General features: G+C 43.1%; 1 protein-coding gene across 1 annotated transcript in view; it reads right to left on the minus strand.

The window, feature by feature from the left end:
• LOC126176314 (testis-specific serine/threonine-protein kinase 1-like) overlaps positions 1-23,700 on the minus strand; it is a 104,021-nt gene that overhangs the window by 16,939 nt on the left and 63,382 nt on the right. The window contains exon 3 of the mRNA XM_049923465.1: positions 13,916-14,218. Within this exon, the coding sequence (XP_049779422.1) occupies positions 13,916-14,218 (303 nt within the window). The remainder of the gene's footprint in view (positions 1-13,915; positions 14,219-23,700) is intronic.

Here is a 23,700-nt window from a genome sequence, read left to right on the forward strand (position 1 = left end):
GAAGCGTTCACTTGCTGTTAAATGGACGCAGTACTCTAAAATAATATATAAGAAACTATCGGCCTCGATTGCGGTAATGAAAGCAACCTTTACCTAGGTTTCAGCCCAAATAACCGAGCCTTCTCCAGAAGGCCTGAATCCATAATTGGCCTGAACCCATAATTTGTCTAAGAGAGCGTGGTCTATAAATAAAACTAAAACAGCCTGAGTAGGCGTAGTCACATTTTAAAAATACGATACATGAGCACTGATTCGACATGAAGACTCTGGCGTGCGCCTCGTCTCCATGGACGCCGTGCGGTGGGCCTCGGGAGCTCACGTGATACTAAGTAGCACTAGATAACGCACTGCTCGATAGCTTGTTTGTCCGTCTTTGGAATGAAATACATCACTGATTCTGCGTATCAGGGACCCGACAGTTTGTTGGTAGGTTTGTGGAGGTATGTGGCGTTAGATGTCTACCCACAGGGCGCGTAATTCGCATAAATAACTGGCCCCCGATTTGCGTACTAGGTGATGGCGGCCGATAGCGAAACAGGTGAGTTCCATAGGATTCACATGAGGCGAACCTGTTGAGCGACTTCACTATAATGCTCCTCAAACCACTGTAACACGGTTCTGGCTCCGAGACACGGACAATTATCAAGTGTAGAAGTATGAAACCGGAATTTCCCTATACATGGTTCTAGCTGTCAGTGTAGGGCCCGTGAGACCGCATCTGCAGTGCCATCTGCTTCTTGTAACAGCTGATGACGAATGTCAACACACAGTAACCCAGGTTCCATACACCGGTATCTGTTTAAAACCCGTAAACATGTCGAGTTTTGTGCCTACCAACTACGATTTGCAGACAGTAGTGGTTTTCTGTTATTATTATATTGAATAAAACTGCTGCAGATTCGCATCGAATGCTTGTCTAAGCCTTCGGCGAATATGCTCTTTGGGAAAACACAGTGTTTCGAGTGGGTCAAAATATTCAAAAGTGGTGATTTTGATGTGAGAAACGACGAGCTTGGGAAACCAGCGAAAAACTTCGAAGACAACGAATTGCAGGCCTTATTGGATGAAGACGATACTCAAACTCAACAGAAACTCGCGGAACAACTGAATGTGATACGAAAAGCCGTTTCTCTTCGGTTGAAAGCTATGGGGGAGGTGCAGAGAGTGGGAAAATAGGTTCCGCATGAACTGAATGGAAGACAGCAAGCAAATCGAAAGACCACTTGTGAAATGCTGCTCGCCTGGTACAAAAGAAAGTGGTTTCTCCATCGAATAGTGACAGGTGGTGAAAAATGGATATATTTTGAGAATGCTAAGCATCGTAAATCATGGAAGACTCCAGGCAAACCATCGACATCCATTGCAAGACCAAATCGCTTTGGAAAGAAGACAACGCTCTGTGTTTGTTGAGATCAGAAGGGTGTCATCTATTATGAGCTACTAAAACCTGGTGAAACCGTTAACACTGATCGCTACCAATAGCAAATGATCGATTTAAATCGAGCATTAAGTGTAAAATGACGGGAATATGGAAAAAGGCAACAAAAATCATATTGCTCTATGACAACGTCCCATCACACAAAGCAAAACGGGTCAGGCAAACCATGGAGGCGTTCAGTTGGGAAATGCTAGGGCATGCGGCTTATTCTACAGACTTGGCTCCGTCCGATTATCATCTGTTTGCATCACTGGGACACGCTCTTGGTGAACAACGCTTCAGATCGTATGAACATGAGCGAAAATGGCTCGTTGACTGGTTCGCTTCAAAAGGACTGCTTTTTTGGCGTGGCATTCATAGCCTGTCGGAGATGTGGGAGAAATGTATAAATAGCAATGTAAATTATTTTGAATGAAATATTGTTTATCAGTTTCAGATAATTATTGCAACCAAATTCCGGTTTCATACTTCTACACCTGAACGATGATACGCTGTCGGGGAAGACATCAAGCATGAAGGGTTGTAGGTGGTTCGCAGTTGTCAGCGTGTCTTCTATTACTCCCACAAGTACCACACGAGCACAGAAGAATGTCTCCCGTAGCATAATTCTGGTCCGAACAGCCTGCGTCCCTGGCGCGCAGCGCGTTTCGAGCGGCCGTTCACCTCGATGACGCCGTTAGTAGAGACGACCGTCTTCCTACTGCAGCAAAAACTTGATTCACCCGAAGATCCGATACGTTTTCGTTGGTCGATGCTCGAATCCCGATGGTCTCGTGCCCACTGCAGCCGTAACTGTCGATGTCTTTGGGTTAACATGTGAACACGTAGGGGAGATCTGCTGCGGAGCTCCATGTTCAATAACGTACGATGCACGGTATGCTCGGAAATACTTGTGCGTGGACTAGCACAGTGATCTTTCGACAGAGGTGCCATAGATCACCATCTATCATACTCTACGGAACAGACAAGCCTCTGAACCCCATGTTCTGTGAAGGCTCATGGAACCCACGTTCTGTGAGGAGTCGTGGACGTCCAACCATTCAGCGCGTAGTGGCAGTTTCACTGTCCTTCTACCTCTTTCCTCTTTCCGTAGATGCTCACGACAGCTGCACTTTAACATTCGACCAACTTGCTTTTTTTCGAGATATTCGCTCACAAACTCTGTGTAATGATAATCTGCCCTTTGTCAAAGTAGCTTATCGCAATGGCTTTCCCCACTTACAGCCCACATCTTCTCTCGGGTGCTCCTCGTCCGTGTCTGCTCCGTTTACACACACGGAAGAGCCAAATAAACTGGTACACCTGCCTAATATCGCGCAGGGCCCCCGCGAGCACGCGGAAGTGCCGCAACATGACGTGGCATGGAGTCTGAACTAGTGCTGGAAGAAACTGACACTATGAATCCTACAGGGCTGTCCATAAATCCGTAAGAGTACTAAGGAGTGGAGATCTCTTCTGAACAGCACGTTGCAAGGCATCCCAGATATGCTCAATAATGTTCATGCCTGGGAAATTTGGTGGCCAGCGGAAGTGTTTAAACTCAGAAGAGTGCTCCTGGAGCCACTCTGTAGCAATTCTGGACGTGTGGGGTGTCCCATTGTCCTGCTGGAATTGCCCAAATCCGTGAGATTGCACAATGGACATGAGTGGATACAGGTGATCAGATAGTATTCTTACGTGCGTCTCATCTGCCAGAGTCGCATATAGACGTATCTGGAGTCCCATATCACTCCAGCTGCACACACAACACTCCATTACATAGTCTCCATCTGCTTGAACAGTTCTCCGCTGATATGCACGGTCTTCAGACTCATGAGGTTGCCACCACACCCGAACACGTCCATCCGCTCGATACAATATGAAACGAGACTCGTCCAACAAGGCAACATGTAACAAGTCATCAGCAGTACAATGTCGGTGTTTACCGGCCCAGGCGAGGCCTAAAATTTTGTATCGTGCAGTCATCAAGGGGACACGAGTGGGCCTTCGGCACCGAAAGCCCATATTGATGATTTTTCTTTGAATGGTTCGCACGCTGACACTTGTGCATTGAAATCTTCAGCGATTTGCAGAAGTGTTGCACTTCTGTCACGTTGAACGATTCTCTTCAGTCGTCGTTGGTCCCGATCTTGCAGGCTCTTTTCCCGGCCGCAGCGATGTCGGAAATTTAATGTTTTATCAAGTTCCTGATATTCACGGTACACTCGTGAAATGGTCGTACAGGAAAATCCCCACATCATCGCTGCCTCGAAGATGCTGTGTCCCATCGTTCGTGCGCCGACTAGAAAGCCACGTTCCGATTCACTTAAATCTTCATAGCCTGCAATTGTAGCAGAAGTAACCAGTCTAACAACTGCGCCAGACACTTGTTGTCTTATATAGGCATTGCCGACCGCAGCGCCGTATTGTGCCTGTTTACATATTTTTGTACATATTTGAACGTGCATGCCTGTACCAGTTTCATTGGCGCTTCAGTGCACTTTTGTCACGTGTCCAAAACGCCATCCAACGTCGCTCTGGGCAGTGGCCACAACGTTTTGGTTTATCAGTGTATATTGTTCCAGCTTGCACATTTGCAGCGCAAACTATTACAGACACAGATAAGCACGATATGTTACGTTAAAGAGAAAGTAAAGATGATTCTGTTGGTATGTAGATATTCTCTGCGGGTAGTGTGAGTGGGAAGGTACAGCGTCAAGGACGTTTGTTTCTCTGAAATCCAGTAAATAATTAATAACTTTTCCAACTTTTATCACACGAAAGAAATTAAGCTTAGAATTTGTACTGATCATCGATGCCAAACGACTGAGCTATTCATATGTTTCATAACGTCATTGATCAACCTATAAGAGACTTTTTAATTGAATTTCTTATTAAATCGGCTTATCATTTTATAGCTTGGCAGTACGTGGTGCACGACTTGATTACACACCACCTAAAACATTTAGTTTCTACGATTTATATTTATATTCATCGTTTTTAATTAATTGTGTATACATTTTCATATATTTTCCCTTACTTCGAAACAAATACGAGCTATGTAAATTCTGATTGCATCTGTGGAAAGAGTAGGAATATTTCTGTAAGACAGTGGTGCCACTCCTGTCTGTATTGTAGCTAGAGAAAGCACAGAGATCAAGAACTACTTTTATTACTGCTCCTAAAATTTGTAATCGTTTGAAATTAGTCTGTGGGAAAACTACTGCATGTAGAATTAAATGTAACGTATCAGTTTTGTTTAGATGTTTAATGCACATCTGATGGCACATTCAGGTTCTTAATTGCATTTGTATGTAAAAAGCCGTAAGAGAGGATGGTGATAGCGTAAAGTCATCAAGTGATTTAGAGACTTGGAGGTTCTGGGGAGGGGTACGCTGGGGGCTTAAAAGATATTTTGCAACGGTGAGGACTCTGTGTTATTTCTGCTACCTGCTCAGCAGAACTTTTAATTTACCAGGTGATACCGATCTGGACTTTGAGTTAATTGCCATTAGTCTAATTTTCAACTCAGTTTGCCAGTGGGAACATTATTTCCGTCACTTATCGATATCATGGTGATTAGACTACCATTTATTTGTGATAGTGTGAAGTTTGTGATAGTGTGAAGTTTGATTAAATCTGACTGTGACCACCAATTGTTATTTCCGTACATTTCATGTATTTTATTTATATAGTGAGCTTACAGACCACTAAACTGAGAGCTGGAGATGAATTCCAGTCCATTTAATTACGTAGAATCTATCACCAACCTATGACATTCTGTGTGAAACTGGCAACAATTAACTTGGTTGTTAAACTTGACTGCCTGAAGTTGGTGCGCATTATTTAGGTTTGCTGCACCTACGATCAACATAATGTTATTTTGTATCTGATTAGTACATCAGAGACAATTTTATAATTTTTATTTAAAGCAACAATACCTAGAGTCAAATATTCATTCCCTAAGAGGAAGCGTTATTGAGCATTGTAATGGTATTACCATTGTCGTAGACAGATTGGCCCCATATCTCAATAGGTGTTGGTTTCTGGGTATGTAATTATACGAACTTTTCTTCTAGTTTTGACCCACAGAGCTTCCTGCAGGAGCGAACATTCTTAAACAATGTGAAAAAGAACAACAATATGTATTGTGTGAAAAGTCATAAAAATACATACTATTCTGGTACGGACTCTGGGAGAGTGGTGTGGGCTATAATCTCTAATCCAGGTGTTTATATTATGTAGGTGCTAGTACAAGGTAACGGTACTGATGCATTGCTTTATGGGGAACAAATATAAGTGGGTTGATCACCAACCAGCTGTTGACTCCTTTGTGAGTCGAATTGTGCTAGATTGTGATCTAAATGTAATAAACGTGACACTGTGACATTACTGTCACCACGTTGTTAATTTTATTTAGGGTGCACTGGTCACATTTGCTGGGAGGAAAGCTTTGTGTTTTTCTCACTAGGAAGGTGTTCTCCTGGAGTGATCTCTGTGTCGTCTTCGTCGGCAGGAGGCAGTCGGCGAATCTCATTAGGAAGGGTGAAGGTCACCTGGGAGCAGGGCGTTTTTCGCAGAAATTAGGCTGCAGCCTGCTTCGAGATTTTCCAGCAGAGCCGGCTCCTCTCCTGGCCCTGAGCAGAAGGCACCGTGCCGCAACTGCCATCCCCAGAGAATAACTGAGCACAGCATTTTTGCCTATTCTGTATAGACATCAAAAGGAGGACACACCAAGACGCTGCAAAACCAGCGTAAAATTTGGTGTACCCAATATAACAGAGTCGCCTCACCATTGTGCTCGGCATGAAGAATTCAACCAACCTCTGGGAGGCTGCCCCATCCTAGTACCAGACTCATTTTTGTCAAGGTGGGTTCTGTGCACCAAGAGTTGATACTTTCTGTAGGGTTCTCCCGTTTTTTCGTGAAATAAGCGATATTCTCATCTGCCATATTGGCGAAATCATTTAGACATGCCCACCGTATAGAGTTTTTTCGAAAGTAGAGTGTTGTGCAGTGTTGCTGCCCACCGTAAGGGTCACTTATCTACTGGCTGCCATTTGATGCTGATGGGCGCGCACGGTTTGCTGAATTTAGGGAAATATTAAGTGTTGCAATTGCGGCAGCGCGATCCTTATTCTTAGCAGAGCTTTACTTGCTTACTTTCGTACACAATTTGTGTCCGTTAACTTGGTTATAATTTGTGACATCTTATCAACTTTGATTCTACAGACGAGCAGATCGTATTGCGCTTTCTGCATACAATCTTCCACACTTTCTGGTATCTCTCCACAGTGTTAGCATCATTTTTTTAATCTGATTTCAGATTTAGAGAACTTTGTTCTCTGTTAGTTTTTGTTAGAGAAAATAAGTATCTGTTAGTATTAGTCTTGACTTAGGTTCTAAGATCCTTTATATTGTCCTACAACCTTTCCATGGTGAGGTGACGCACTAATAGCCTGATGCACACCTCAACTTCTTGTTCTCGCTGCGACGGCCTTATCAATGTGCAGAGTGGCCAAACACGACGCTTAGTTACGTTAAGAATTCAGAAAAAGGAGCGAGGAATGCACTCGCTGATCTTGTACGATTGAAGATTTGTTTTATAACGAACATTGAACTCACGTTCCTCGACTCTGATCCTGAACGGGGACCCAACAGTCAATAGAAAGACTGACTGCTAAATCGAAACGTTACTGGAGATCTGAGGCCCCTGCTGGCGCCTGACAAGCACACCAGCTGGTCATGTTCACCAGACCCCGACGCTTGGAAGCACTCAGACCTAAACTGAGATTGCTATGAGCACACTGGCAAACTCTTCGAACGCTGGCAGGAAAGGTAGCATTGTTACGTTCTCGGAGGCCCCGCTGCCATGCTTAAGTTCCTGTGACGTCATTATTCTGGCCAATGTGAAAAAAGAATATGGAATTAACGTAGGTTGATTCTTATAAAGAAGAAGACAACAACCAACCACTATTAATACTGCTATTTATTTAAATAAATAGCGCCGTAACCGGTTTCGAACTGAGAAGTTCATCATCAGAAGGCTGTTCACGTGATTTTTTTTTTTAAGATACACTTTACATAATCGTCAGTTTTCGATTTTTATTCTTTAACTGTGGCGAAATGTTCTTGGTGTGTTGGTGCACTATGGTAGAAAACAGTGTTAGAAGCGCCCTATGTGAACGTAACTAACCTCCAAACGGTGAAATACAGAGTAAATAAATATGCGAGGTTAAGTGGTTATGGTACTTACATGGAAACTTCCGCGCGATTTTGTTGCGAAGTTGCAGGATTGTATTTTCCAAATATTCCAAAATGGTGGTTGGTTGCTGTCTTCTTCTTTTGAGAATCAACCTACATTAATTGTACACAGCCACTGTCTCACTATGTCAAATTTAGACAAAACAGCATTAAGAATATGGAAATTAGTGAATTGCGGAAAGTCCGGCAATGGCTTCATATCACAGAGCACGCCCAGTCACATGAAGTTTAGCTGAACAGACAATAACATGGACTGCTTAAACCTAAATGCTTGCATTAATTCTTATGTAGAGACAATAAATTGAAGAAAGTTAGGAATAGAAGAGAGTTTAGTTGAGTTGGAAGAGGATTGAAATAAGATGAACTGAGATACAAGAGGGTTATCAGAAGTGCAAAACCGAAGTCCAAATGCTATTAGCCTCAGGACATGTGCTTCACTACAGAGGAATACAGCAGGGAGGAAATTCAATAGTGGGCTTTATGGTATACAGGAAGACTGAAACCAATCTAAAAATAAGAATTATAATAAATTCAGACAGATTAGCAAGACTTGTTTCAAAAATACATAAAATATGTTTCATGAATATCAGTTTAGTTGATGCACCAGCGCACTGATATCCTGATGAACAAACCGAAGAGCTTTATGAATATTTGTAGGTGATAATAAAATCGTACTACGAGTTGATAATGGTGAACTTTAACACTAATAATCGGAAAAGCTAATGAACGATTCTCCATTGCAAGACTGTGGATTTAACAACAGAAATGTCGGGGTACAAGAATTCGCAGAAAGCAACAATTTCGTTTTTAACACCTACTTCCAAAAGAAAATAAATACGGTGTGGGGTTGGCTAAAATCGAATGGAACCAAAACTGAAAGGATCTATTCTTTTTTATCATGCAATAAAGGAATTGTACAGGATGTGTCGGCCGGTCCTAAACCACTTTAGAATTGTGAACAATCATTAACTGCTATTTCAAAAGGAAAGTAATGAATTCAGGATTGGCTCTAATGTCCTGACACTGGTGGGATCGATAGAGAATGAACACTGGTTCAGCTAGAGAAGGATGATCAAAGGAACAGACCACAGAAAATCAAAAGAGATTCTGATCGTATGAGAAGTATGCTAGAGGCAAAATACAATCAATGCCGTCTCCGCGCGATAGCAGAGTTACTAAACACAGCCTTCCAAAATGCCTTCACAAAAGAAGGGGACGTAGATATTCCACAATTCGAATCAAGAACAGCTGTCAACATAAGTAACGTAGATGTAGATATCTTCGGACTAGTGAAGCAACTTAAATCACATAGCAAAAGCAAGTCTTCTGGTCCAGACGGTATACCAGTTAGGTTCCTTTCAGAGTATGCCGATGAAATAGCTTCATACTTAACAACCTTGTACATCCGTTTGCTCGACGAAAGATCCGTACCAAAAGACTAGAAAGTTGCACAGGTCTCACCAATATTCGAAAAAGATAGTAATAGTAATCCGCTAAATTATGGGCGCATATCATTAACGTCGATATGCAGCAAGATTTTGGAGCATATATTGTGTTCGAACATAAGGAATTATCTGGAAGAAAACGGCCTATTGACACACAGTCGACACGGAATTAGGAAACATCGTTCTTGAGAAACACAACTAGCTTTTTACTCGCACGAAGTATTAAATGCTATTGACAAGGGATTTCAAATGGATTCCGTATTTCTGGATTTCAGGAGGGCTATTGACATTGTACCACACAAGCGGCTCGTAATGAAATTGCGTGCTTATGGAATATCGTCTTAGTGATGTGACTGAATTCGTGATTTTCTGTCAGAGAGCTCACAGTTCGTAGTAACTGACGGAAAGTCATCGAGTAAAACAGAAGTGATTTCTGGCGTCCCCCATGGTAGTGTTATAGACCCTTTGCTGTTTCTTATCTATATAAATGATTGAGGAGACAATCTGAGCAGTCGTCTTTAGTTGTTTGCAGCTAACGCTGTCGTTTACCAACTAGTAGTCATCAGAAGATCAAAACAAATTGCAAAACGATTTGGAAAAGATATATGAATGGCGCGAAAATAAACATTGACCCTAAAGAACAAAAAGTGTGAGGTCATCCACGTGAGTGCTAAAACGAATCCGTTAATCTTCGGTTACACGATAAATCTAAAGGCCGTAAATTCAACTAAATACCTAGCAATTACAATTACGTACAACTTAAATTGGAAGGAACACACAGAAAATGTGGGGAAGGCTAACCAAAGACTGCGTTTTATTGGCAGGACACAGAAAATGTAACAGATCTATTAAGGAGACTGCCTACATTACACTTGTCCGTCCTCTTTTAGAATACTGCAGGGCGGTGTGGGATCCTTACTAGATAGGACTGACGGAGTACTTCGAAAAAGTTCAAAGAAGGGCAGCACATTTTGCGTTATCGCGAAATAGGGGAGAAAGTGTCACTGAAATGATACAGGATTTGGAATTGTCATCATTAAAACAAAGGCGTTTTTCGTTGCGGCGGAATCTTCTCACGAAATTCCAATCGCAAACTTTCTCCTCCGAATGCGAAAATATTTTGTTGACTCCGACCTACGTAGAGAGAAATGACCACCGCGATAAAATGAGGGAAATCAGAACTCGCACGGAAGGAGATAGGCGTTCGTTCTTTCTGCGCGGTATACGAGATTGGAATAATAGAGATTTATGAATGTGGTTCGATGAATCCTCTGGCAGACAGTTAAATGTGATTTGCAGAGTATCCTTGTAGATGTAGATGTAGGTCTAATGCGCCAATTGGGCGCAATTTGGTACGGCATCCCTCAGCAGGGCATTCGTCAATTCCATCAGTCAGTGAGAAGCCGAGTAACTGCTTGAGCAAGGGCTAGAGTTGGATCAACGTGTCAGTGACTTGCCCAATTTTTGAACGTCTTTCTCTTGAACAAATCATTCAATTTTTCTGAAACTATGGTGACTCGTTTGCCTATACACGTGCATCACATCTACTGTTTTCCATCACATTCACATAATTTCTTCGTGTTGCGTCGTTCTTTCATTTATTTATTACTTTCATTTTTTATTTTATTTTATTTTATTTATTTTCTTCTTGTTAGAGTATACCTGATGCCGAGAGAATTTCGTCAGTGCATACTGCAGCGTAAATGTGCATTCGTATACTGCGCTAGATGTCCGTGAGACAATCAAGCGCAAATTTGGCAAAGTACTCAGGGCAAAAGTGGAAGGAAGATTTGGCCTCAACGACACATTGACGAAAAAGCCATTAGAGAGAGAGAGAGAGAGAGAGAGAGAGAGAGAGAGGACAAGTTGGCGAAGGAGTGGAAGTAAATTGGCTTTGTCTTTTCTCTAAGAACCATCCCGGTGTTTGCCTTCAGTCACCTAGTAGAATCAGACAGAACTTAAATATTGTTGTACGTCCATCCTTGTGACTGGAGGTCTGGGGGACTACGGCCTCTCGCCGTTGTATGAAAATGAAACACCAACAGCAGTCCTTATGAAGTCATTTATTGTATGGCTACCAGTTTCGGTGCTTCGGTACACTACCTTCAGGCCTTAGCTGATGTTGAAGGGGTTAAGATCATCTGCATACACGATGCATCAGTGGCCAACGTAACTGGTTTACGCAGACTACATGTAACTGTGATGTTGTCTCTCCAACCATCAACTGTCAGCTTAGTTGACGTGAAATCCAGTCTCCTTAAAAGCTAGTCTAGAGTCTTAACGAGGTCTCCCCATCGCTCGGCGAAGCGCGATATCAGAGCATTCGACACAGCCAGATCGTTGCTGTCGAATGCGTCGAACACTCTATTTCTGAGATCGAGCATATACTGGGCTTTTCATGTGCAGTATTGTAAAGGGTTATCCGTGAATGTCTAGATTGTGGGGAAATGCTACCGCGCTACGGTCGCAGGTTCGAATCCTGCCTCGGGCATGGATGTGTATGATGTCCTTAGGTTAGTTAGGTTTAAGTAGTTCTAAGTTCTAGGGGATTGATGACCTCAGAAGTTAAGTCCCATAGTGCTCAAGGCCATTTGAACCATTTGAACCAATGCTACCGACTGTTTCAGCTGACTTGATCAATCACGTGTAGATGACAAAGGTCATGATCGACGATTAAGAATTTTATCAGCGCCACACACTGCGGCAAATCGCTCGCCAACTAACTGTTGGTGATCTCAAGCTCCGTCCACTTACTATTGCGTACAGCAAAGAACCGGCCCACGCAAGTTTTACAATAGTGATGTCAGACATCGATAGTCTGTAATAAATAGAAGCACCTATCCCCATGCAAAACCAGTCGTGCCCCGAGGAAGGCCGTTGCAATTCGGCCGAAACGTCGGTTTCAGTTTATTATTGTTGTTAGTTTTTAGCAATGACGCGGCATAATACCCAGAGGAATTTTAATCACTATGACACCGGCCGCGGAAGCCTTCGTTCCTATATCAAAATCATTGTTAGGCCATCCTCAGTATCCATTGTGAGCACTAATCTGCAGTCCAAAACTCACTGAAATTGATCACAGCCGGATTGAAGTCGTGAGTATTATTCTGGAAGTGTGTCAGTAGCGCCGGGTACCCTCATGCAAACTCCCTCATATCAGTAGAGATTTGCTCCAACAATTCTGACACAATCAGGGAGTGATGCCGTGGTACAGTGTCTTACTGAATGTACTGAACGGCTCTGGGCTGCTGCAAACAAACGAAAGGATTCCTGTGATCGGACAGTAGGTTCCTGTACTGTTCGCCTGTGATAGATGATGGCAGGTGTTCCAGAGGCCCCTTTCCACCCCACGTGGACATGTATTACACAAGAATATCGCCACCACCAGTCTGTAAGGTCTCTTATTGGCAAGAAGGATGCATCAGCTGATTGGTCCTCGATGCAGTTGAACAGTGCCGTGGGTGTCTACCAACAGGTACTACTGCCTATCACTCCGTGTGACCTTTTTCCATGCTTTGGACGACCAGTGGCGGTGTTCCTGGAATTATGTTAAGAACTTCGCCTTGTGAAGACTGGTAAGTGTATCAGTGGAAGCTCCTCTCGTGTGTAAAATGCGTCAGTGAACGGCTAGGCAACGTCCTCCACCGACGAGGTTTCAAACCAATTTTTCGAAGCAGTCACAGGATCCACGAAATGATAAGTTCCACCAAGGATGTAGTCAACAATCTTAACACTGCAGTTGTTTACGAACTACGGTGAGAGTGCGGAGCTACCTACATAGGAGAAACAGGGAGACCTGTCAGCTTACGAGTAGCAGAACACGAACGCTATGTACGATTACAACAACATAATAAATCGGCGATCGCGGAACATCACCTTGACTGTGGACAACCTATCAGGTTCCAATAAGCCCGAGTACTGGCGAAAGAATCGTGGATGCGAGAACCCAAAATACTGGAGGCGATCGAAATTATTAAGCAGCCTGATAACATCATCAGAGAAGATGGCTACAAACTCCCGGCGTCCTGGCTGCCGGCCATCCCAGTCCAACGGGCCGCGAGCGGTCGCGGGGCAGAAGCTACACGGGACACGGACGTATCTGCACAAACAGCTTTGAGCAACTGTCAGTCCACTTCTGCGCACACCAGGAGGAAAACTTGCCGACTAGGAGCCGAACGCTGATTGGCGGACAGCTACCAATCGTTGACGACATGGACATCCACGAATAGCCTCTTTCCTTCCATCTTCCGTTACGTCATGACCAGCCAATCATATTACAGGACCAATTAAAAGTTTTACAACAGTGACGTCAGACATCGATAGTCTGTAATAAATAGAAGCACCTATCCCCTTGGAAAACCAGTCGTGCCCTGAGGAAGGCCGTTGAAATTCGGCCAAAACGTCCGTTTCATTTTAATATTGTTGTTAGTTTTTAGCAATAACGTGGCATAAAACCCAGAAGAATTTTAATCACAATGATTTTGGTGTCTCGTGGAGTCGGTGCCATGCTAGCTGTCACAGTCATCAGGGCAAAGGTGTGTACAACAGGCTGATAACAAGGTGCCCAATTCAGCTGTTAATGACTGTGTAGGGAAGCCGCAGTAAATGTGAATCAGAACGCGTGTATGGGGATATGAACCCCATTCCTTCAAATATAAACCTTTATTCTCAGGTGCAACTGCTAGGCAGCCGGTCCAGGAAATAATTTTGTAGTTCCATCAAAATGTGGCTCGAGGATTCCGTACGGATTGCCAGTATGCTGATGTCATTTTTGGCGCTGGCAACTCACCTGCTGGATGTTGACCCTCCTGCTGGTCTCGGGCTCCAGCATGGAGGTCGTGAGCCGCTTGACCTGGTCGCTGAGGATGTTGACCACCTTGGAGCGGAACTTCCACCGGCGCGCCATCTGCTGCTCCTGCAGCCGCTTCACGTTCGTGTCGTCGAAGGGCATCGCCTTGTTGAGCATGACGAACAGGATGACTCCAAGTGACCAAATGTCGGCTACCTTGGGGTGGTACGGAGTCCCCTTGAGGATCTCTGGCGGCGCGTACGCCAGTGAGCCACAGTACGTGGTGCTTAGAATCGGCTTACCCTGCAAATTGACAGAAACGCCAATGGTCGCCACCACGTATAACACGTGGGAACAACTGCTCAAAAGAGGGCAATCCCCTGCACAATTAGGCAAATGACAATGAAGACAGAATGAAATCTACTGGCCATTAAAATTGCTACAGCAAGAAGAAATGCAGATGATAAACGGGTATTAATTGGACAAATATATTATACTAGAACTAACATGCGATTAAATTTTCACGCAGTTTGGGTGCATAGCTCCTGAGAAATCAGTACCCAGAACAACCACCTCTGCCCGTAATAACGGCATTGATACGCCTGGCCATTGAGTCAAACAGAGCTTGGATGGCGTGTACATGTACAGCTACCCATGTAGATTCAACACGATACCACAGTTGATCAAGAGTAGTGACTGGCGTATTGTGACGAGCCAGTTGCTCGGCCACCATTGACCAGACGTTTCAATTGGTGAGAGATCTGGAAAATGTGCTGGCCAGGGCAGCAGTCGAACATTTTCTGGATCCAGAAAGGCCCGTACAGGACCTGCAACATGCGGTCGTGCATTATCCTGCTGAAATGTAGGGTTTCGCAGGGATCGAATGAAGGGTAGAGCCACGGGTCGTAACACATGTGAAATGTAACGTCCACTGATCAAAGTGTCGTCAATGCGAACAAGAGGTGACCGAGACGTGTAACCAATGGCACCCATACCACCAAGCCGGGTGATACGCCAGTATGGCGATGACGAATACACGCTTCCAATGTGCGTTCACCGCAATGTCGCCAAACACGGATGCGACCATCATGATGCTGTAAACAGAACCTGGATTCATCCGAAAAAATGACGTTTTGTCATTCGTGCACCCAGGTTCGTCGTCGAGTACACCATCGCAGGCGCTCCTGTCTGTGATGCAGCGTCACGGGTAACCGCAACCATGGTCTCCGAACTGATAGTCCATGCTGCTGCAAACGTCGTCGAACTGTTCGTGCAGATGGTTGTTGTCTTGGGGATCGAGACGTGGCTGCACGATCCGTTACAGCCATGCGAATAAGATGCCCGCCATCTCGACTGCTAGTGATAGAGGCCGTTGGGATCCAGCACGGCGTTCCGTATTACCCTCCTGAACGCACCGATTCCATATTCTGCTGTCACTGGATCTCGAGCAACGCGAGCAGCAATGTCGCGATACCATAAACCGCAATCGCGATAGGCTACAATCCGATCTTTATCAAAGTCGGAAACGTGATTTCTCGTCCTTACACGAGGCATCACAATAACGTTTCACCAGGCAGCGCTGGTCAACTGCTGTTTGTGTACGAGAAATTGGTTGGAAACTTTCCTTGTGTCAGCACGTTGTAGGTGTCGCCACTGGCGCCAAGCTTATGTGAATGCTCTGAAAAGGTAATCATTTGCATATCACAGCATCTTCTTCTTGTCGGTTAAATTTCGCGTCTGTAGCACGTCATATTCGCAGTGTAGCAATTTTAGTGGCCAGTAATGTAAGTCGCGTAATTTCGAATAAAACAGTAGAGCTTTCGACAGCGTCTCCGCCATCTTCATCTGGACATCAAGTGGCGCGAGGGACTGACATCACGACTGAAACTATCGCTTCCGTTTCCCTACAAGCACCAAGCGTCCGTCTTCACTTTCGCTGAGTATCCATTGCCCACCCCTTGCTCTACTAAGTGTTTACCACTGATATCCGTTAAAACTGTCTCGGTTTGGTCCAGTCTCAGCTGCCTTCTTTAGAATGCACTCCCAGTGTAATGATGCATGACTCTCATGTTTTCAAATTGTATTTTATGTCCTTTTTCCTGGCGACATATTTACACCTCGAATCTGATGATATAGTTACTGAAGGTGTAGGGAAGCAGCCTACTCACGCCGTATAAAATTCACATCAGTCTTTCCACTGTGTGCCAGCCTAGTCCGCTGTAACTAGCTCTGACGTCATAAATGTTGCGCAATACTTTAAAAATCAAGTAAATAACCTGAAACGTTTCTAGCATGTCAGGAGTAATACTAAATCAATATGTGTTGAATATCAGTTCAATAACTTTAATCATTTTCGAAATTTGGATGTGTTTCTGTAAAAATCATTGGCGCAACAGAAAAGAGCTAGAAAATTAAAAATTTATATTTAGATTCCTTTTTCATAATAATTTAGTAGAAACAGTCTTCTGGATCTCACAAATTAAAATTTTAGTTGAAATTAATGATTTTCTGGTTTTTGTCTTAGAAATTAAGGAAGCAAGATAGATTAAGTAGGCTAATAAATAAGGCTAGGATGTTTAAATTTAAGTAGAAGGGAGATCCGCTATAATCATAAAGATGTGAGAAGTTTCAGTTGAATAACTATAAAATTATAGCGATAGCGTATCTCCAAAGCGCAAGTTCGGAGCTCGTCTACTGCGTGTAGTGTAATTAAATTAATTCTCTCGCCCAAAATATTTGACTTAGCCACGTCAGACATTTATTATGATTACTTACCTGTGTGCTGAATGCACATTTAAATTGAGAGCTTCATCGGCCATCAGCAAAGGAAGCGATGATTTATTCAATAACTTAAAGTGGTGCATTACTAGCCCAGCGGCTAGTCGGGAGAGCGGAATTGACCAGGCGTTCCCTTAGCCGTCCGCAGCGCGGCTTTATATATAAGAACGCTGCGCAAGAAAAAAAGGCCCCAGTTCTCTCCAGACGCTGAATAGCACACCACCTGTGCCGGGAGTCGCGTCGCGTCGGTATCATTGGTATAAACAGCCTCAGATTCCGTAATAAGTTACTCGTGATACACGTAACCATGAAATCGTTTTCGAATGAAGTGTTAATTCTGAGATGACTTTAATGATCTATCTTCAGTTTGTGTATGTCGTATTTTCACGTGCCGTCGCAGGACAGACATTCTACCATTATTTAGCGTGGCGTTTGATGAGCATTATCATCAAATTATGGCGAGCATTCACTTAAACATTTAATTTGAACAGTTATAGTTGTATCAGCGCAATAGACTCTGAACTGCTCTGGTGGTTGGATTGTGTGGATTCTTTTTTTGGTCTGTGACTTTCAGAGTATAGTGAACATTTTAGACAGAATCGTTTTTGATTATGAATCCCAGACAATCTCCTAATTCCTCAGAGCTATAAGCTGTAACTATAAGTGTATTTCTCATATGAAGTGGGCACTAGGAATTCTAATTACAGGCTTCACGTTTTGCTAATCACTTTCTGGTTGCCAATATTGTAGTTAGAGAGCCAGTGTTGAGAACGGCAAACAACAGCATTAAATAAATAATAGGAACATTTATAATAACAATTATTCCACCCGCCGCCCCACATATGTTGCTAATCGGCCGGGAAATGTATCTTTTCTACATTACATTCTACTTTTTTATATAAACAATTAATTCCACCCGCCGCTCCACAAAGGGTTCAAGGAATAGTTGAGTCCCGTTTCGAATAGATACTCGACTCATACAGTTATAGCTGCAGGCGATTTCAATTTACGCTTAACATTTGGGTAAAATACACGTTAAAAGTTGGTGGTAGGCATAAAAACATCGTCGGAAATATTATTGGATGTTTTCTCCGAAAATTATTATGAGCAATAAATTCATGCGCCTACTCGAACTGCGAATGATTATGAAAACATAGGCGACCTCTTGGAAACAAATAATCTCGAGCAAAAGGGCAGCATCATGTAAGACACAAGGATTTGTTACCACAAGGTCGTTGTAGCGAGTCTGAATACTGTAACATCCAAATCCACAAAAGATAAAAGCAAAATACAGGATGATTATAATTCAAGTTAAACTTTCAAAACGCTATAGAAATAACGCCACTGGTCAGAATGACTATAAAAAGCAACGCAATAATTTCGGAGAAGGAGGAAAACGTATGGTAGAAGAAAAAAACTGTGTGAAAATTGATTAATAGTGGCGCTGTATGTGTGAGAATATGTAAATGAAAACACCTGTCAAGCGCACGACCCACTGAAGTTGGTATAAAAACGCCGGGTCACGGCTATTCCTCCTCTCGCGTCTGCGACGTTCGCCATGACTGTCTCAATACCGGATCGTGCTCTGCTTTAAAATTGTAATACAAGAATGATGACTGTGCACACATCGCTCTGCAGAAGTTCCGGACACTGAAGGGTTTGAAAAAAGGCGTTGGTCCGATGGCTTCCGTGGCTCTGCAGAAAATGATTCGAAAATACGGGTTCGTTTGGTGTGCAACCTGGCAGAGAGAGGAAACGAACTGACTCGACGTCAGTGCAAGAAGTGGCCACAGCAATACAGGAGGAGACGAGTGGTGGTGTGCAAACGTGTAGTGCACGGAGAATTGCCCGAACATTGGACATACCCGTGAACACGGTGCGTAAAACCCTATGAAACATCTTTCTTTGCTATCCATTCTAAATTACCCATGTGCACGAGTTGCTTCCTGTTGACTTGCCAGCAAGGTACACCTTTGCTTTAGAATTTCTTGATTGCATGGAAGTGGACAATGATTGGCCGTGGAAGATTTTGTGGACAGACGAAGCCCAATTTCATCTGAAAGGATATGTCAATACGCGGAATTGTCGAATATGGGCAACGGAAAATCCACACGCAAATCAACCAGTACCACTTCATCCTGAAAAGGTCTGTGTGTGGTGCAGATTTACGGCATCATTTATCATAGCGCCATATTTTTTCGAAGAGACAGGTGCCTCCGGTCCTGTTACCTGTACCGTCACTGGAAAGCGCTCTGAGTGTCTTTTGCGCAACAACGTCATTCCAGCTCTCTAACATCGTGGATGTGTGGATGGGATCATTTTTATGTAAGATGCGCACCTCTGCACATTGCACATCCAGTTAAGGAGCTGCTGAAGCGTCGCTTCGTAAATACTAGAATTATCAGCTGCCATTTCCCTACAGCCTGGCCGTCCCGATCACCTGATCCTAATCCGTGTGACTTCTGGCTGTGGGGCTATCTGAAAGATGCTCTGTGCAGTGTTCCGATTGCAAAATTAGCTATACTGAAGGCACGCATTGAGAAACACATTCTGAACGTGACCCCGGGAACACTTCGATCAGTTGTGAACATGCTCTTCCTCGATTTCAATTTGTTGCAGAAAACGGTGGACAGCATATTGAAAACGTTTTCCGCCAGTCACACGGAAATTAATAATCCGATTTGATTTTGATTGATGCTTTTTATGCGATTTTTGGCCTCAGGACAGTTAAAAACCGATGTGACTGATGCTTTTCATGTGGTTTTTCGCCTCAGGATAGTTAAAAACCGATTTAGTGACGCTTTTTACGCGGTATTTGGCCTCATGACAATAGAAAACTGATTTTCACCATCCGATGCGATATGACCTTCCAATGGTGGATGGACTTACGTAACTAACAGCATCACACATGTACAGCCATGCCCACTGAGTAATACAGTTTATTTAACATCAGACTTACACCTTAGGCATTGTTGTATGATTCATTTGTCATTTGTAGACGACCACTATTATATTATGATGCTTAAAGTGCCATCTATTGCTACATTTTGAAACTTTTTGTCTTCTGCCATACGTTTTACCCCTTCTCCGATAACATTCCGTTGCAACTTGACGTCATTCTGACCAGTGGTGTTATTTCTGCAGCGGTTTCAAAGTTTAACTTTATTTATAATCAACAAGTGTATCCATTTTCAAAAAACAGATAAAAATTCTCATGACACCCTCCTAAGAGAAGGTCTCCATTTCTTCCACACTAACTATGTAAGTGTAGGTCAGATGTGGCTTAAATTCAAAGACATGAGGGAGGACGTCTTTATCAGTAGAAACAAAACTGGTGTTATACGGATCGGAGCGTGGAATGTCAAATCCCTTAATCGGGCAGACAGGTTAGAAAATTTGCAAAGGGAAATGGACAGGTTTAAGTTAGATACAGTGGGAATTAGTTAAGTTCGGCGGCAGGACGAACAAGACTTCTGATCAGGTAAATCCAGGCCTACAAATACAACATACAAAGGGGTAATGCCGAAGTAGATTTAATAACAAAAAAAAAAAATAGGAGCGCTGATAAGCCATTACGAACAGCAATGTGAACGCATTATTGTAGCCAGGATAGACACGAAGCCCACGCTTACCACAGTGGTACAAGTTTATATGACAACTAGCTCCGCAAATGAAGAAGAGATTAAAGAAATGTATGATGCGATAAAAGAAATTATTCAGATACTTACGGGAGACGAAAATTTAATGGTCAGGGTGGACTGGGATTGGATTATAGGAAAAGGAAGAGAAGTAGTAGGTGAATATGGACTAGGAGACAGGAATGAAAGAGGAAGCCGCATGGTAGAATTTTGTGCAGAGCGTAACTTAATCATAGCTAATACTTGGTTTAAGAATCATGAAGGAAGGTTATATACATGGAAGAGGCCAGGAGACACTGGAAGATTTCAGATAGATTATATAATGGTAAGACAGAGATTTGGGAACCAGGTGTTAAATTGTAAGACATTTCCAGGAACAGATGTGGACTCTGACCACAATTTATTGGTTATGATCTGTAGATTAAAACTGAAGAAACTGCAAACTGCAGGAATATAAGGAAATGGGACCTGGATGAACTGAAAGAACCATGGGTTATAGAAAGTTTCAGAGAGGCCATTAGGGAACGATTGACAAATACAGGAGAAGGAAATACAGTAGAAGAAGAATGTGTAGCTTCGAGAGATGAGATATTGAAGGCAGCAGAGGATCAAGTACGTAAAAAGACAAGGGCTAGTAGAAATCCTTCGGTAACAGAAGAGATAGTGAATTTAGCTGATGAAAGGAGAAAATATAAAAATACAGTAAATGAAGCATGCGAAAAGGAATACAAACGTCTCACAAATGAGATCGGGATGTGGAAAATGGCTAAGCAAGAATGCCTAGAGGACAAATGTAAGGAGGTAGTGGCATATATCGCGAGGGGTAAGATAGATACTGTCTACAGGAAAATTAAAGAGACCTTTGGAGAAAAGATAAACAACCGTATGAATATCAAGAGCTCAGGTGGAAAACCAGCCCTGAGCAAAGACGGGAAAGCAGAAATTTGGAAGAAGTATATAGAGGGTCTATACAGGGACAATGTACTTGAGGGCAATATTATGGAAATGGAAGAGGACGTAGATGAAGGTGAGACGGGAGATATGATACTGCATGAAGAATTTGACAGAGATGAAAGACCTAAGTCAAAAAAAGCCCCGGGAGAAGACAACATTCCGTTACAACTACTGATAGTCTTGGGAGAGCCAGCCGTGACAAAACTCTACCATCTGGTGAGCAAGATGTATGAGACAAAATACCGCCACACTTCAAGAAGAATATAATAATTCCAATCCCAAAGAAAGCAGGTGTTGGCATGGGTGAAATTAACCGAACTATCAGTTTAATAAGTCATGACTGCAAAATACTAACACGAATTCTTTATAGAAGAATGGAAAAACTGGTAGAAGCCAACCTGGGGAAGATCAGTTTGGATTCCGTGGAAATGTTGGAACACGTGAGGCAATACTGAGCCAACGGCTTACCTTCGATGATAGATTAAGGAAAGGCAAACCTACGTTTCTAGCATTTGTAGACTTACAGAAAGCTTTTGACAATGTTGACTGGAATACTCTCCTTCAAATTATGAAGGTGGCAGGGGTCAAATACAGGGAGCGAAAGGCTATTTACAATTTGTACGGAAACCAGATGGCAGTTATAAGAGTCGAGGGGCATGAAAGGGAAGAAGTGGTTGGGAAGGGAGTGAGACGGGGTTGTAGCCTATCCCCGATATTATTCAATCTGTATATTGAGCAAGCAGTAAAGGAAACAAATGAAAAATTTGGAGTAGGTATTAAAATCCATGGAGAAGAAGTAAAATATTTGAGGTTCGCCAATGACATTGTGATTCTGTCAGAGACAGCCAAGGACCTGGATGAGCAGCTGAACGGAATGGACAGTGTCTTGAAAGAAGGATATAAGATGAACATCAACAAAAGCAAAACGAGGGTATTGGAATGTAGTGGAATTAAATCGGGTGATGCTGGGGGTATTAGATTTGGAAATGAGACGCTTAATGTATTAATTGAGTTTTGCTATTTGTGGAGCAAAATAACTGATGATGGTCGAAGTAGAGAGGATATAAAATGTAGACTGGCAATGCCAAGGAAAGCGTTTTTGAAGAAAAGAAATTTGTTAACATCGAGTATAGATTTAAATGTCAGGAAGTCGTTTCTGGAAGTACTTGTGTGGAGTGTAGCTATGTATGGAAGTGAAACGTGGACGATAAATAGTTTAGACAAGAAGAGAATAGAAGCTTTCGAAATGTGGTGCTACAGAAGAATGGTGAAGTTTAGTTGAGTAGATCACGTAACTAACGAAGAGGTACAGAATAGAATTTAGGAGAAGAGGAAATTGCGGCACAACCTGACAAAAAGAAAGGATCGGTTGGTAGAACATGTTCTGAGGCATCAGGTGATCATCAATTTAGTATTGGAGGGCAGAGCAGAGAGTAAAAATCGTATAGGGAGACCACGAGATGAATACACTAAACAGATTCAGAAGCATGTAGGTCAAGTAGCTACTCTGAGATGAAGAAACTTGCACAGGATAGAGTAGCATGGAGAGCTGCATCAAACCAGTGTCTGGACTGAAGACTACAACAACAACAAGAGGGGGTTACACAAAACAAACCGGAATGACTGTGCAGTGGGGAGAGCTTGTGTAGTATGCATTTTTGTCGGTATGCGTGTATAGCGTAACTCATTGCCAGTTCAGTGCCGCCTGTGTTGTCGTCCTGGCTAGTCAAAAATGGTTCAAATGGCTCTGAGTACAATAGGACTCAACATCTTAGGTCATAAGTCCCCTAGAACTTAGAACTACTTAAACCTAACGAACCTAAGGACATCACACACACCCATGCCCGAGGCAGGATTCGAACCTGCGACCGTAGCAGTCCCGCGGTTCCGGACTGCAGCGCCAGAACCGCACGGCCACCGAGGCCGGCCCTGGCTAGTCCTGTTCATCTGAAATGACTCTATTTGCTAGCGCTGTTTTGTTCTTCTTCCGGTTTTTGTGGTGGCAAGTTTGAGTGAACAACTTACAACTGTGAATTTTTTTTTACAGGGTAAAAATGCTGCTGAAACTGTTTTGTTGTTGTAAACAGCTTACCAAGAAGACGCTATTGGAAAAAGTCAAGTGTACGACTGGTTTGCTCTACTTAAAAATGGCGACATGCCGACTGGTGACAGACTTCGTTCTGGACTTTCACCAACAACCCGAATCGGCGAAAATATTGATAAAATTCGAGAGCTTCTGCTCCCATTCGTCGATGGACAATTGATCAACTACCACAGATCAGTGGGTTACCTTGGAGCACGGTTCAGTGAATTTTGACGGAAGATATGGGAATGAAAAGGGTTGGTGTCAAGTTTGTTTCTCGGGTTCTGATTAACAATCAAGAGGAACGTCAAGTTGAAGCATGTCGTGCTTTC

This window comes from Schistocerca cancellata, chromosome 3, assembly GCF_023864275.1.
Source record: "Schistocerca cancellata isolate TAMUIC-IGC-003103 chromosome 3, iqSchCanc2.1, whole genome shotgun sequence".
Lineage (NCBI taxonomy): Eukaryota > Metazoa > Arthropoda > Insecta > Orthoptera > Acrididae > Schistocerca > Schistocerca cancellata.